At 40.8% G+C, this 14388-nt stretch overlaps 6 protein-coding genes across 6 annotated transcripts; 3 read left to right on the forward strand and 3 right to left on the reverse strand.

The window, feature by feature from the left end:
- Positions 1 to 147: 147 nt before the first annotated feature.
- On the forward strand, positions 148 to 2076 carry V1512DRAFT_255824 (ubiquitin-protein transferase). The gene has a single exon (XM_066914869.1). It carries the CDS (start codon positions 327 to 329, stop codon positions 1914 to 1916), a length of 1590 nt encoding a protein of 529 aa, XP_066773978.1. The 5' UTR covers positions 148 to 326; the 3' UTR covers positions 1917 to 2076.
- On the reverse strand, positions 2030 to 4331 carry V1512DRAFT_255825 (GWT1-domain-containing protein). The gene is made up of 2 exons (XM_066914870.1): positions 4069 to 4331; positions 2030 to 3965 (listed from the first exon to the last, which is right to left on the reverse strand). Exons 1-2 carry the CDS (start codon positions 4204 to 4206, stop codon positions 2283 to 2285), a joined length of 1821 nt encoding a protein of 606 aa, XP_066773979.1. The 5' UTR covers positions 4207 to 4331; the 3' UTR covers positions 2030 to 2282.
- A 3016-nt stretch (positions 4332 to 7347) lies between these two features.
- On the reverse strand, positions 7348 to 8393 carry V1512DRAFT_231498 (uncharacterized protein). Its single transcript, XM_066913988.1, has 2 exons — positions 7893 to 8393; positions 7348 to 7840 (listed from the first exon to the last, which is right to left on the reverse strand). The coding sequence occupies exons 1-2, from the start codon at positions 8316 to 8318 to the stop codon at positions 7583 to 7585; spliced, it is 684 nt and encodes a 227-aa protein (XP_066773980.1). The 5' UTR covers positions 8319 to 8393; the 3' UTR covers positions 7348 to 7582.
- V1512DRAFT_231501 (Ctr copper transporter family-domain-containing protein) lies at positions 8394 to 9745 on the reverse strand. Its single transcript, XM_066913989.1, has 2 exons — positions 8985 to 9745; positions 8394 to 8933 (listed from the first exon to the last, which is right to left on the reverse strand). Exons 1-2 carry the CDS (start codon positions 9530 to 9532, stop codon positions 8822 to 8824), a joined length of 660 nt encoding a protein of 219 aa, XP_066773981.1. The 5' UTR covers positions 9533 to 9745; the 3' UTR covers positions 8394 to 8821.
- A 340-nt stretch (positions 9746 to 10085) lies between these two features.
- Positions 10086 to 12171, forward strand: V1512DRAFT_255836 (FAD-binding domain-containing protein). Its single transcript, XM_066914871.1, has 2 exons — positions 10086 to 10446; positions 10496 to 12171. The coding sequence occupies exons 1-2, from the start codon at positions 10286 to 10288 to the stop codon at positions 12054 to 12056; spliced, it is 1722 nt and encodes a 573-aa protein (XP_066773982.1). The 5' UTR covers positions 10086 to 10285; the 3' UTR covers positions 12057 to 12171.
- On the forward strand, positions 12172 to 13709 carry V1512DRAFT_255839 (FMN-dependent dehydrogenase). The gene is made up of 2 exons (XM_066914872.1): positions 12172 to 13257; positions 13307 to 13709. The coding sequence occupies exons 1-2, from the start codon at positions 12361 to 12363 to the stop codon at positions 13556 to 13558; spliced, it is 1149 nt and encodes a 382-aa protein (XP_066773983.1). The 5' UTR covers positions 12172 to 12360; the 3' UTR covers positions 13559 to 13709.
- Positions 13710 to 14388: the final 679 nt, after the last annotated feature.

Consider the following 14388-nt stretch of genomic DNA (forward strand, 5'->3'; position numbering starts at 1 on the left):
ATTATCTCCTGCATATAAACAGTATTGTTTACACAGTTATGCATTGTTGTCATGACAATTAATAAACATCCAAATGCGGACTACTGTCAACAACGTTTAGTAGCAGCAAAAACACTTCATATAACAAATTGCCGTTCCTTCCTGACTACCTACTGCCCTCTTCACCTCATCCTAAACTTCTCATCTTTTTAAATATTGTGCTACAAAAGTTTCGAAGCTGGTCTTTGTGCTTTTTTCTCTTCTTGAATCAATCTTTTCTTACTGCTTCTCTTGAGTTTTTTCGGCTGGACCGGAAATTCTGTTTTAATCGCACATAACACTTAAAAATGAGCTATAGTACACCTATCAAAGCACGCCAGTTTGCGTCTAACTGCAATGTGCCCTTTCAGCAGCCCCATATAGACTCAGCGCAATTGACTCCTCATCAAATGTCACAGTTAACGTCGTCTTTTGCAAGCTCTCGTCGCTACTCCCCCACTGCGCAAGCAAAGTCATGTATACACCGACAGACCCTGTCGCCATTGCGGCTAGACGGATTTCCATCAGACACAGTGCTAGATGGGCCAATTAGCCCCAGCAAGCCCACCAAAAAGAAGCTCTTTAAGGCTACTGTTCAAGGAGACAGATTCATTCCAAGCAGGAGTTCTACATCGACGGCAATGTCTAAGTTGGAAGGCGCGGAGTCATGCCGATCAAAGCTAGCCGGCTCAAGTTCTCCAAATTTGAAATTGTTGTCTGGACCGTATGAGCCAAATCCGTCATCTCTTGCGTATCAGTCATCAGTCGCAGAAGCATGTGGACTTGCACTTAATACAAGAATTCTAGCCTTCAAGCCTGAAGCTCCTCAATCTTCGAAGCCTATTGACCTGCGAAGCAGATACAATCGGCCGCTTAAGCCTGCAGCCAATGCACAGCTTAGGCGACGACTACCAACCAGTGCTGAAAGGATTCTAGACGCACCAGGCATTCGGGATGATTACTACTTGAATCTTCTGGATTGGTCTTGCAACAACCAGGTTGCTATCGGACTGGATAGAGACTTGTATGTGTGGAGCGCAGAATCTGGTTCAGTGTCGAGCTTACTACGAACTACTCCAGACACTTATATTTCTGGCATAAAATGGTCAGGCGACGGTGCTTATGTTGCTGTTGGCTTATCGGATGGGGACGTACAGATCTGGGATGTTGAAGAGGGAGAGAAGGTGCGGTCAATGAGTGGTCACGCCGCACGTGTAGGTGTGATGTCATGGGATTCACATATTTTATCATCAGGCTGTCGAGACGGATCTATTTGGAATCACGATGTGCGTGTCGCTGAACACAAGGTTCTCGAATTTAGGAACCATCAGGCAGAGGTCTGCGGCCTGCAATGGAGATCAGATGGCAGCCAGCTCGCAAGTGGTGGTAACGACAATTTGGTCAACATTTGGGATGTACGATCGAGCACTCCCAAATTCACCAAGACCAACCACAAAGCAGCGGTGAAGGCTTTGGCTTGGTGTCCATGGCAGCTCAATTTACTTGCTACGGGTGGTGGTACATATGATAAGCAAATCCACTTTTGGAATGGGACCACAGGCGCAAGACTGAACTCAATTGATACGGGATCACAGGTGACTTCATTGCAGTGGAGTACGACATATAAAGAAATCGTGTCAACGCATGGATACCCGGATAACAACCTCTCTATCTGGAGTTATCCAACATTGGTAAAGAATGGCGAGATTCAAGGTCACGATACTCGAATTCTCGGGTCAGCGCTATCTCCTGATGGGTCGACTTTAGCGACTGTCGCGAGTGATGAGAATTTAAAATTCTGGAAAGTCTTTGAACAGATTGGTAAGAAAGTTTCAAGCGCTGTAGGCGGAACACTGGCATCTAGTAAAGATATGGCGAAGGTTATGATGATTAGATAATGCAAAATATTGATGCTATCATGCACGTGTCTATCTAGTCGTATCGTTTATGTGCTCGGTTATGGTGTTCGGAACAGCTCTGTCAACAATTTTAATTCCATTGTTTGTGATACTTCTTCTGTAAGGGTGATAAATATATATGCGTTTTAATAACTAAAAAGTACCTTTGATTGACCTTACAAACGCAAATCCATGCAAAAATATGAAGAAACACAAGAAACGCCAAAAATTTCATGTCCAAACAAAAATTAAGCAAGAAACATACTGATACAAATGTTTAAGACGCCAACTACCCTGAAAAAGACACGGCCGTAAAATGAAGATTGACTCTCGGAAAAGTAAGATCCACCGAAAAGTCAACTAACATCAAATCCGCAAGCGCCATCCATATCTTTTCATGATACCAGCAGCAGCAGCAAGAACGGCCGAATATTGTATTAGCAAAGTTAAAGACTGGAAGTTCTTCACGTCTAGAGTATTCATCGTCAAGTTGACTACGCCAGTCAAAACATTTGCCAATAGAAAAACAGCAAGGCCGTTCTCGTTGACGGCTTCCAATGACCAAGGGACTGCGTCTTCATATTTGATATCCGAGACAATTTCCCCTGTCGGAAAAAATATCACTTCAACAAGAAGATACAGAAGAATGTACATGATGTTGTACGACGTAACCCATAACACATACGGTAGGTTCGCCAATCGACGAGATACTTTCATGTCAAAACCGCGCGTACAAACTTGAAACAACGTGACATATCCAAAACCGGCAACGAACAAATAAGTCAACATTGCCTTTCGCGACGTTGCCAAAGAACTCTGGTTTCCACTTCCTCCCAATAATCTTGAAATATACGGTAGCTTCACATAACGTGGAGTTGACGGCAACGTATAGAACCCGGTAGTTTGGCCTGCCAAGAAAATAGACAAGTAGCCAATAAAGGAGAAGATACCTTCTTTATTCATCGATATCAGCCCAGTCCTTGGAGCAGTCAGAATATATCTGGTCAAAGGAGTATAATCCAAAAGAACTTGATACAAAATTCCAACTGCGAGAGACAATGAAGTCGACGAGGCGTAGCGAGAGCAAAAGTTGAATAAAGTGACAAATGGAGGTAATAAACCAAGGGTCATAAAAAAATTCCAGTGAACCCCATATTCAGATATGTGCTCGTGATAATCTACAGCTTTAACAAGTAAAAGGCGCACCAAACCTAATATTAGCACTGACGTTGTTTGCCGAATCGATCGCTTTAAAGAAACAAGTAATCCAAGATTTTGCTTCAAAAACTTCGCCTTTAAAGGACCACGCGCTGATACTAGACCCATCGAGAAGACAAACGATCCGACTCCAAGGTCCATAAGTGATGTTCCCCAAGTTTCAACCTTGGCAAAACGCCTGGGAAATATCCGGAAGTCAACTGCCAAAATTGCAATACAGGTGACGACCATCATGCCAGCACGATAGGAGGTAAGAAAAGACTTCTTTGGAAGGTACGTTTCAACTGACATATTTGATATTAACGGAGCCGTCGATGAAGCAGAATACGGGAAAATATGGGAGTCGTGCTGACCTGTGGAAGTCGCGTGGTATTGTGACGAAGCATCGTAAATTGTGGAGGACGGTAATTCATGCTCGTGTGTACTGATCTCTGTATGAGTATTCACAGAGTTTGCATGGTCTGGCATTAATGGTGTTGAGCCATCAAAAAGCGAAATCGTAGTACTGCTATGATTTTGAGTCGAAATTGAGTTGATATCTTGAGCAGAAGCTCTCATTTTTCGGTTTCGCCGTTTCATTACAGTCTGGGCTGTACGCTGTCGTGCCAAAATCACTGACGGTAAGCAGACATAGACTATTATGACCGGAACAATGATGAGCAAATTGAGAGCAAAGGGGTGTGACGCGTAGATAGTAATTGAAAGGAGCATAGTAACCCAGTTAAGAGTAAAGTCGATTGCCAACGCAGATAGCGACGGAATTCTTAAATTTGTGGGGACGCTGAAGAAAGAAAAGCGAGTCTGCAGTGTACACCAGACTGCATACGAAGACTGTGAGAAATTAGCAGGAGATCAAAAAAAAAAACCAGACGAGCACAAAACAATGAATCATAGAATGCAAGCATAATAAACTAAAAGTAAAGTCTTTACATACCAGAGCAACCATTGTCGCTATATTAATTTCTTGAATAGAGCCTCCACTTAGACCAGAGACAAACTCTTCTTTTAGGTGTTTGAACGCGGACCGGTCAGTCGCGATCTCTGGTGGTGGAGGCACTGTATGCGAAGACATCTCAAATTGAAGATGTGCCGCTGCGGCAGACACGCAAAATGAGTAAATTTTAAAATTTTGTGACAGACGTCGTTGCTGTGTTGACGTTTTGGAGATTTTAATGGTGTAGCGAAAGCCGAAAATCGTGGACGCGAAGGCCTGATTTGTTTGTGAAGAAGCGTAGGGGAAGCGGAATGCTTTTAGGTTACAATAGTTTGACATTTATGGTATAAATAGGCAAATATGCGTATATATGCCATATAAATAAAGCGACAAAAGATTAATTCTAGAAATAGCAATACCTTAGTCACGTGATGGATATGCTCACGTGCAAATGTTTTCAAAGTTGATTTGTATATAACTAAGTACGTTTGACGATATGTCTATAAGAAAAATTGTTTTTAGAGTAACGATAGACAACATGCAGTTGAAAAGGCAGAACAGCATATAAAAAATTAATCGAGCGATCCAGTTACGTAAACAAAACAACAAAGCACAGAACATAAGCCATAAAACTTGAGTTTGCGACCAGCGTATGTTGTCGCAATTAAACAGCCTTTCGATGTCAATAAAATCAGTCGGATGGTTCTTTGAGCTGCCATTGCACTAATATTCGCTATAATAGCAAATCCATTAGCCGCGGCATTCATTAAATTGCAACCTTTTCGTTCTTGCTTCTTCAATCGACGGTTGCACTTGGCTTGTCGCGCTGTTATTGAAGAAAACACGGTCGCTGACGTAAATTTGCCAGGAACTATCAAGTATTGGCGTCCATTTTTTAACAAAATTGCTTCTTGCAGTTCTGCCGCATCAAGCTGTCTAATAGATCCAGCTTGTCTGATTCTCTCGTCGGGTTCAGAATCAAGTTGACATTGGATATTTTGTGTCGCGGCATTCTGTGATTCGAGAAGCAGGATTCCTTCAAAATCAGACATACTAACAATATGCGTGCTGATTAAACTATCTCTCACTTTTGTCACGTAAATTATTGAATGACCAAAGCGCAATAGAGATGAGGCTAAAGCTGGTTAAATTGCAAATATGACCAGTGACTGTCGACATCTTGCGCGCAGAACAATACTCTCCTTGTCAAATTGGTTCGAAAGACTCTTCCAATTAAGTTGCAGACAAATCAATGTTCAGAGTTCAGAAATGCCATAAAATACTCACTAGCCAACTTGGGATTGAAAAACTCGTTAGTAAGATAAAACAGTCGTCTTACTACAGTAGTTTTATACAATGATGTAAATTGTAATCTATATCAGTAAAGAAGATCGTGACATAAAGTCAAGAGCAAGTCTGATAATCACTGCTTGTTCGGGGGAGGCCATCCGAGTAGTTGTAAGAGATCGAAAGATGCAGATAGTGAGTAATAAGGCGTAAAGAGAAGGAATTTTGTTATCAATAACCAATAACAGTGATCCTCTCGTTTAAACCTCTTAAAAGCCTAATTGATATTTCACTCATAGTGTGTGCTGCAAGAGAACCATTTCAAATTATATTAAGAAGCAGAAAGAAGCCGAATTAAGCTGCCACGTGGTGGGCGATCAATACCATTGAATTCTGATTCCGGTTAGTCATAAACCCCTTTTATATATAAAAACCACTAAGCCTAAGTAGAGGGAAAAATACTGACTTTAGTATAAAGAATATATCAGATAAATGGGTCAAAGTAGCCTAGTAGTTCAAGATAAGTTGATGGCATTCCAATACGTGAGAAATAAAGGGAAGGAAATGAGACGCTCAAAAGTATCTGGTACTTCAGCCAAATATCGTTTAAGTCTTAGCTTCCAGTTTTGGCTTCCTATTTACCTTACCTCAGCTCAGATGTTCGTCTATCAGTGCAAGTAAAGCCTCGACGGTCAAATCTTAATGTTAAAACCACTCTAGTACTTCTCCCAGAACTGGAAAATAAGTACAAAAGACAAAGCTATCAGGATTTTGGTCTATAACCATTATCGATTCACAATAATTTCCAGTTATGAGTAGAGTGCAAGTACCCAGACATGATTCAGGTTTTCCCCAATTGACGGCAATGAGATGTTGATTCAAAGTACATGTCACGTGATATACGAGTTTGTCGTCCTCGCTGAACAATGCTATCGTAAGATGACAAAATTGCTATTGTCATATCTGTACACGCTTGAAACATCCTACCTGTGAGCATGATCAGAATATACACATTTATGCCATATTAAGATGCTCAAGTTTTTACTTATTCATGACTTTAGTGCCTTAAGTCACCCATAGATTTTATTAACCACTCCTCCTCCACCAAACGCATAGTGTAATAAGCTTGCTCTTCTTGATGGCTTTTATATTTAAACTTTTGAATCTGCTGTGCTTTGCTTTTAATTAGATTACATCATACTTTACTGCTCTATGAATGCGCCGAACTGACTATGGCAAATCAGTCATTAGGGGGATGGAACTGTTTACTAGTCAATGTACTGAAGAATACGCTTTCCGTTTGCATTCGAGCGCATAACACTGTGTTTTGTGCTATAGTATACTACATGGAGTGTGAGCCATAATACCTTACCATTGTAGTTGATTGACTCGATGCTGCCCCTTTTGTCTTTGCTGCGATTTAATTGATATTGTTCAGACACTTTTGCTTTAAGTTTGCTCTGATAATTGAAAATATATAAGGTCTCGAAATTTCTTTATCTGCTATTCCTCTACATCTGCTATCACAACAGTCTTCTCTGCAAACACACAAACTGACAAAATATCGGAAATGGAATCTATCAACGTCATTATTAAGCCTGTAGCTGTCTCTTCTGAGACCCAGACTCAAGCAGATAGTATGTTTTTTTTCAATTGCATGACTTGTTATTGATCGCATTAGGTGCTGCTTACACTTGCGTCATTCTCTAAATGCTTTCAGCGCACTAGTGTTGCTTTTGGAGATGTTGTGTTAAAACAACCACTTCTGATTTTTCTTATTGTCAACTTCAAGGTATAAAACTGTGTTCTTTTTTTTTTTTTTTTGGATATTTTACTTCGGGAATTGTTCTACTTTGCAGTTTGGCCCTACGCTTATGTGTTCTGTATTTGCGGGGAAAGAGACTTACTTTTAGTCTCTCTCGAATGGCACTTTTGTATTAAGTTTAAAAAATTTCTATACGCCAATTTACTTACTTAACGTAGACATACTAATCCAAAAAAATCAACTTAATTTTATTGACAAGGCGAAGAAAAGAAAAAGTAAATAAGCCATTATCTGAACTTATGTTGTTCAAAACTTGCTTAAAGCTGTATACGGCGAACGCCAGTTAATATAACAACAGATTAAAATAAACATCTGATGAGCTAAAAGGGTTTTCGGAACACCTAGTAACATACAACTCTACACGATAAAAAGGAATATATAGTGATTAATTTTATACATGTTCTAAACTAGAAATGCAGTCAACGCGGAAATGGCTAACGCCAGAAGGCCAGAAGCAACGACGGCTTGTCCAGCACCCGAAGACGAAGATGTTGCGGTAGCTACAGAAGAAGGATTAGGAGACGCGGATGAAGAATCCTCTCCCACAGACGCTTCTGATGCAGCTAACGAGCCTGCCCAGTCATAGGTTCTTATACCGGTTGCATTGGTGCAAAGAGAAGAGCTGTCATCACCAGCAAGCGAGATAGAGATATCCGCACACTATAATTCTAGATCAGTCGACACTCTAATTTACTAAAATGAGAATACATACGTTGTACAACTCTCCATCGTCAGAAAAGTAAATGACCTGAATAGTGCCGTTCAAGTATGATGTCCGGTTTGAAGGATAAATGGAATGGTCAATTGAAACATTAGGAAGACAGAAATTGCCAGCGCCAACTTCATAAAGTGTGTCAACAAGAGTGACATTAAAGTCCTCGTTAGTAGAGCAGTCTGAAGTGGATGGACAAAATCTGACTTCTACACCAGAGTCACTGTGGGATGTGACAGTTGCAATTGGTGAACCGTCGGGGTTAAAGAGTGTTCGGATTGACGAGAATGAGTTTTTTCCACCACATGGAGCATTGGTTTGAGTCTCGTGGTTTAAACCACGCGAAGCAGGATATACCAAGTTAAAGTGTCCTAGCACTGGCACCGAGGCCGCAACTGTGAGAAGTAAAGTAGAAGAGAACCGCATTGTGTTTTGCAATTGATGATCAGAATCTCTAGGTATTAGGATTTAGAAATTGTTTATATATCTGCCAAAATACGAGGCTAGTATAGTTTAAAGGGTAGACCCGTGCAGCTCAGTCGCTAAATTGCTCGTTTGATAACTTTACTGTGCTCTGATACAAACACACTAGAACTGATTATTTAGCGGCCGTAACCGCATATTATTTGCGCTAGTTTGCTCACCGAACGGCATCGACTTTGTTTCATTGGCGTCAATTATAACTGTTGACAATGTCCTAATCCGGCAACTACCCTTTTAAAAGTTACCAGATTGGCCTACTTGACGTGCGGCTGAATAGAGCAGAAACGAGCATTTTTAATTTCCACCAAACCTTATACTCTAATCGCTGTGGCGCAGTGTACGGCTGTTTTCGAATGTTTATGCTCCTTATCGAGAGAATAACAGCAAGAAGAAAGGATTATTAGATAAGTAGTACAACACCAAACATAAACCAGGCAAAATGTATTTCAATGAGCTTCAAATGAAGCAGCAAATCTACCTAGTAACAATTCCCCAAGAAAGATGCCACCTAACACTGACAAAAAGTAACCAACGTTAAAACTCATGACAGCTAACATACTGTATTGATGTTAGTCTTCACTCAATTCTAAAAGGATTGAGCAAACTTACAGAAGATAAGATACTCCAGATAGAACAACTTGCAGTAATGCCAACGGAATATCGACTGATACTCTCCATGGCCGTACAGTTCGAAACTGGAACGGTCTATCAGGTAATGCAGTCGCAGTAAAAGCGGATTTCTCTAAACTGTTTGAGTCCATTGAAGCAGAAGCAACATTGGCAGATGAGACATCTCCCAAAGTTTGCCGAACTCGTGCACTCAAGTATCTCTCTGATCGATGCTTGATTACATGTGTAAATCTGTAAATAACTGCCAAAACAATTAAAAAGATGCAGGCACCAGCATATTTTCCTTTTGACGTAGGAGTCCAGCCTGTCGCAAAAAGAAGGTCTGTGTAAGATGTATGAAATGCCATGACCATGTTCATACTCATATTTGTCGGATTTGATGAAGAAGAAGATGAAGACGAAGGGGGAGGCATATCCATTGTAGCCGACATATCCATAGCTGAAGCTGTAGCAGTTACCATGTTCATTATAGAAGTAATTGTGGACGATGGACCCATGTCCATACCGCTCATACTATCCATATCCATAGTATTGTACTTTTTACTGCTGATAGAAAAGAAACTGGATTCAAGTACGAACCTGGAAGTAGACGACGTTAAGAAAGATCAAGGCGCCGCATTCGGTTTTTGACTGAGATTTGATTTAGGTCTTTAAGACGCGTCAAAATGAGAAGTTTACCCGAGACAAATATTATTTGTACTAACTCCGGAAACTAGTAAATTCCGGATTTTCAGAGCACATTAACATTAAGTTTAAGGTCTTTACATTTTTTTGTATGCAACTTTTAAAGTACGAATTTGAAGCAACAAAAAGATACGAACTGATTACGTAATTTTGTATGCGAATACGAAATATTGAGCCGCATGGCCACAGACTGAGCACAAACGAGCAAATTATCGATACTTTGGTACTAGCGTGCACCGCCATATTAAACACTACTTAAACTTTTGCATATTTGATAGTACATTTCAGCCACAACCTAATATCCCGCCACATAATGTGCGGCGCCATACTATTTGCTTTGGTTCATGGATTGAAATATAGTCAGTTGTAACGTCTCTTCCTTTTGCTAACTCAACTGCCTATTGATTGATTAAGCATTTTGTAGGTGTTGTCTATTACAACGTATATCTACAGAGCAGAATTGCTCCTGAACAACGTGATACAGTCACTTTGAGTTAACGATACTATTAGCGAAATCTAACTTACGGTAATTCTTTTGCAGTTATAACTCAACTTCAAATTCTTTGCAATCCACCGAGCTGACCTAAAATTGCAAAATGGATTCATATAATTTTGCCAATATGGGCGAAGGCAAATTCAATTACGATGGTACGCCTCGTCCAGGTTATATTGCGAAAATGTTTTGGGCTGTTGTTGGATCATTCCTTGGTTTTTGCTTTCTGTTGCGCATATGTGATACTCTGCTGGCATATCAACGGTAAATTTCAATTCGAGCATTTGAATACCGTGAGTGTTAATAACTTCAGTAAGCAGAGCCTCGATGCTCGACCAAGAATGGTATGGACTAAACTACACGCAACTTTCACGACCATTGGAAGAATTTTTCTTTATCCATCCCTGCCAGTGTTTAGACGGCATTCGTCTTTTTTATATTTGCCTTCAGTTGGACGTATTCTTTTTGCCTTGACCTACATGGGTCTTCTTCTCGCATTCTTCTTCTACAAAAACCCTCATTCGACATCAAACGAGTATGAGAACGCTGGATACAGAGCTGCTTGGCTTAGTATAACACAACTTCCGTTGTTGGTACTCCTCTCAAGCAAAAGATTTACAGTTATAACTTTTTTAACTGGCTCTTCGTCTAGTGTGTCACTCAATTTTTTTCACAGATGGGTTGCCCGGGGGCTATTGCTTACTACAACGATCCATATGTATTACATGATGAAGTTCTATACGTCGTTTCAATATCTTGTTGCTCAACTTCGCTACGATCCTATAACACGCAGAGGCTTAGGCACCTGGTGCGTTTTGGCTTGGATTGTGGTGTTGACCTCGGTTCGCCCAATTCGCCATTATGCATTTGAGCTCTTTTTTGCGAACCATGTTATTTCTGTCATTGCTTTTTTTGTGGTGTTAATGAAGCATACTCCTTCATACAGCCATGTCTACTCATGGATAGCGATCGGTTTCTTTATTGCTGATGTTGCTTTAAGATGGGTATTCATTTTGCTTCACAACATATCATCATCTGGCTTGAAATATCGCGCTACAATCACAGCAGACAATGACCTTGTTGTGATCGATGTTCCTTTTGAGTCTTCTCGCATGTCAAGTTGGAAGCCTGGTCAGTATATGAACTTATCGTTTCCTACTCTAGCTCCATTTACATCGCATCCATTCACAATTACATCGCTTCCCAAAGACGGAAAAATGCAGTTCATTATTCGTCCTAAATCAGGATTTACAAAACGACTCCAAGGTTTAGCTGCAGCACGATCGGAAGAAAAACAAGATGATTTCTTAACCCGGGCAGTAATTCTTGATGGTCCATACGGTGGTCCGAGTCGCGCATGGAATCAGTTTGACGCAGTGTCAAACATTGTTTCCGGTGTGGGAGCAACGTATGCATTTGCTTCCATGCGGGATATTTTACGCGATTCGCGAACTTGCAACTCAGTCAGCATGCTCTGGATTGTTCAAAAATATGAAGACGTTCTTCCGTTTAAAGAACAGTTAATGAATACATTCAGAGACTCAGTAGCAGGAAATAGCGAAACCGAGACGTCAATTCAAATATTCGTTGCAGATGAAAACGTATCGCCGTTGGCAGCCGAATTAGACTCAAATCTAGAGATGAAAATCTACAGCAAAAAAATTGAAATAATATCGGGAAAGCCAGACATTAGACAATCAATACTTCAAACTTTGTCTAAAGCCTCAGGCGAGACTGCAGTGGCTGTTTGTGGTAGTTTGTCCTTGGCTGCGCAAGTGAAGAACGATGTGGCAATTCTTCTTGATGCGCGAGCGTCGCATACAGGGTCTGGAGCGCAAGGTTGTTATGTACATGTGGAACAATTTCAAGGTTAGGTGGACTCAAGTGTAATATATTTTGCTTTTGATACTAATTATATATAAACTGTATCAGCTCATCAGTAAATGTAGACTTCTGAACATTCTATTATAATTACACAAAAAGACTGCTTTGTTTTCTTTGATGATCAATATGCTATTCGATAGTTGATAAAGAAAAATCTGGGGAATAAAACTGGGTGTCATTCTACTGCTGCTGCACACTACCCCAACCTTCGTTTGCAATACTCTCTTGTATACGGGATTTAAAGAAATTCCTTTTATTTTTTCAACTGTCTATTCAATTACAATAATTTCATAAATGTCCGTTATCAACATTGACGATCTTGAACGGGAGGCTCAGGTAAGAGCCAACAAAATGGTGTGGGACTTCTGGGCTGGTGGAGCAGTGGACCTATACACAATCTCAGATAACAAGAATGCTTTCCTTGATTATCGCATCCGCCCAAGATATATGCGAGATGTAACCTCTGTGTCAGCGGCCCCACACAGATTGTTACTTGGTACATCATACTCAATTCCTTGCGGTCTCGCACCTTCTTCAATGCACAGATTAGCACATCCAGATGGAGAGTTAGCTACTGCTCGAGCAGCCAAAAGCAAGAACTGGCCAATGGCGATTTCATCATACAGTACTTTTGCATTAGAAGACGCTAAAGCGGCAGGCGGTGAAAACCTTATTTTCTTGCAACTGTACGTCTTCAAAAATCGCACTACATCCCAAGATCTTGTTCACCGAGCTGAAGTAGCTGGATATAAAGCCTTATTATTAACTGTTGACTCCCCCTTTATTGGCCTTCGATATTCTGATCGACGAAACAGCTTTCAGTTACCGCCAGGAGTTGAGCCAGGAAACTTTGCCGGCGGACGCTATGCGGGCCCAATTGATTTTGCAGTTGAAGCTAAAAGTACAAGTAGAAAATCTCAAGTGGATACGCTTTCAAAGGAAAAGGAAATTAAGCCCAATGTTGTTGATTCTGGATTAACGTGGGATGATGTCAAATGGCTCAAATCAATCACCAAGCTTGAGGTTTGGGTCAAAGGTGTTTTGACCGCAGAGGATGCAGCCCTGGCTGTTGACGCAGGAGCAGATGGAATCTGGGTGTCTAATCACGGAGGGAGACAACTGGACGGCTGTCTACCTACGCTTCACGCGCTGCCGGAGGTAGTGGAAGCAGTCAAAGGTCGTATTCCTGTAGTAAGTAAGCGTTCATTCTAATGCGGTACAGGCTACTGACAGATGCAAGCACTTAGATGGCGGGATACGGCGTGGCTCAGATATCTTCAGGGCTATAGCCCTTGGAGCTGACTTTGTTTGGATTGGCCGACCAGTTCTCTGGGGTTTAGCTTACGACGGTCAAAAAGGTGTTGAGAGAGCCGAAGAAATTTTGGAAGACGAATTCAAACTTACAATGGCATTGTCCGGCTGTGTATCAGTCAGCGACATTTCCAAGTCATATTTAACTCGAAGATCCACTTCATTGTGGTCCCGTCTATAAAAAAGAATTTTTACGAATATATTTAAAGAGCGGGTTCGATACATAAGATGACTTTGCGCCGGCCTGTCAATCTTGCGCCTGTACCGTACTAGACAAGATTATGACGTAAATTGAGAGTTCTTTAATAAATTTTTCTATCAGCTTTTAAAAAGGTATTCTTTAGCTTAGGCATCTTAAAAATGGTTTTTTTAAATATATGCAATGAGTAGGTGGCTAGCAAATTATGACATAATCTTCAACGGTACTGTTCATTCCAGTGCACCCACCACCGTATCAAATTTTGAGCAATGATTGAAAGCAGAATAAGAATTGCAAGTACGCAGTGAAAGCTTGACAGGGATAAACGTGTGCATTTCTGCAATATAGACACATGTGTAGTTCCAAGACTTCAAGAAAGCCACGGCCCTATTACTTTTGGTTTCTTGAGCGGCATACAGCACACGAGACAGGTGCTTTCTTCCGCTTCCTGAAGACATTACGTATTATCGTCTACGGGCTCGGCAGCGCTTAAGATATTAGGCGCGCTGCCAGAAGTATTAATGAAGTCTCTATCGAAGAAGCTTCGGACATACTTAAAGGGTTACTCATCATTGAGCTGTTGTAACCGGTATAGCAAGTGGTTAAATCAGCTCTCTTTTTAAAGACGGTTCTATACAATCATTTTCGGTAACTAGATTAACAATTGCATTGACTGTTTTACCGAAGTTGTTGATTCTGTTAACTGCTAAACCTTAAAATCCGGAACAATGATATGGTAAATGGACCTGTGGGCGCAGTTCTCAAAACAGTTCAATACGTTTGTTCTGAATTTGGCTTAGCAATAACAATTT

Source organism: Lipomyces arxii (genome assembly GCF_038497795.1).
Source record: "Lipomyces arxii strain Phaff 12-163 unplaced genomic scaffold V1512scaffold_1, whole genome shotgun sequence".
Taxonomy (NCBI): Eukaryota; Fungi; Ascomycota; class Lipomycetes; order Lipomycetales; family Lipomycetaceae; genus Lipomyces; species Lipomyces arxii.

Bases quoted from the DNA above. Each gene is read 5' to 3' on its own strand.
- V1512DRAFT_255824 (XM_066914869.1), top strand. From the start codon at position 327: ATGAGCTATAGTACACCTATCAAAGCACGCCAGTTTGCGTCTAACTGC.
- V1512DRAFT_255825 (XM_066914870.1), bottom strand. From the start codon at position 4,206: ATGTCTTCGCATACAGTGCCTCCACCACCAGAGATCGCGACTGACCGG. The intron at 3,966-4,068 runs GTATGTAAAGAC...AATTTCTCACAG, and splicing joins TAGCGACAATGGTTGCTCTG to TCTTCGTATGCAGTCTGGTG.
- V1512DRAFT_231498 (XM_066913988.1), bottom strand. From the start codon at position 8,318: ATGCGGTTCTCTTCTACTTTACTTCTCACAGTTGCGGCCTCGGTGCCA. The intron at 7,841-7,892 runs GTATGTATTCTC...CTAGAATTATAG, and splicing joins ACGATGGAGAGTTGTACAAC to TGTGCGGATATCTCTATCTC.
- V1512DRAFT_231501 (XM_066913989.1), bottom strand. From the start codon at position 9,532: ATGGATATGGATAGTATGAGCGGTATGGACATGGGTCCATCGTCCACA. The intron at 8,934-8,984 runs GTAAGTTTGCTC...ACATCAATACAG, and splicing joins TCTGGAGTATCTTATCTTCT to TATGTTAGCTGTCATGAGTT.
- V1512DRAFT_255836 (XM_066914871.1), top strand. From the start codon at position 10,286: ATGGATTCATATAATTTTGCCAATATGGGCGAAGGCAAATTCAATTAC. The intron at 10,447-10,495 runs GTAAATTTCAAT...TAATAACTTCAG, and splicing joins ACTCTGCTGGCATATCAACG to TAAGCAGAGCCTCGATGCTC.
- V1512DRAFT_255839 (XM_066914872.1), top strand. From the start codon at position 12,361: ATGTCCGTTATCAACATTGACGATCTTGAACGGGAGGCTCAGGTAAGA. The intron at 13,258-13,306 runs GTAAGTAAGCGT...GACAGATGCAAG, and splicing joins TCAAAGGTCGTATTCCTGTA to CACTTAGATGGCGGGATACG.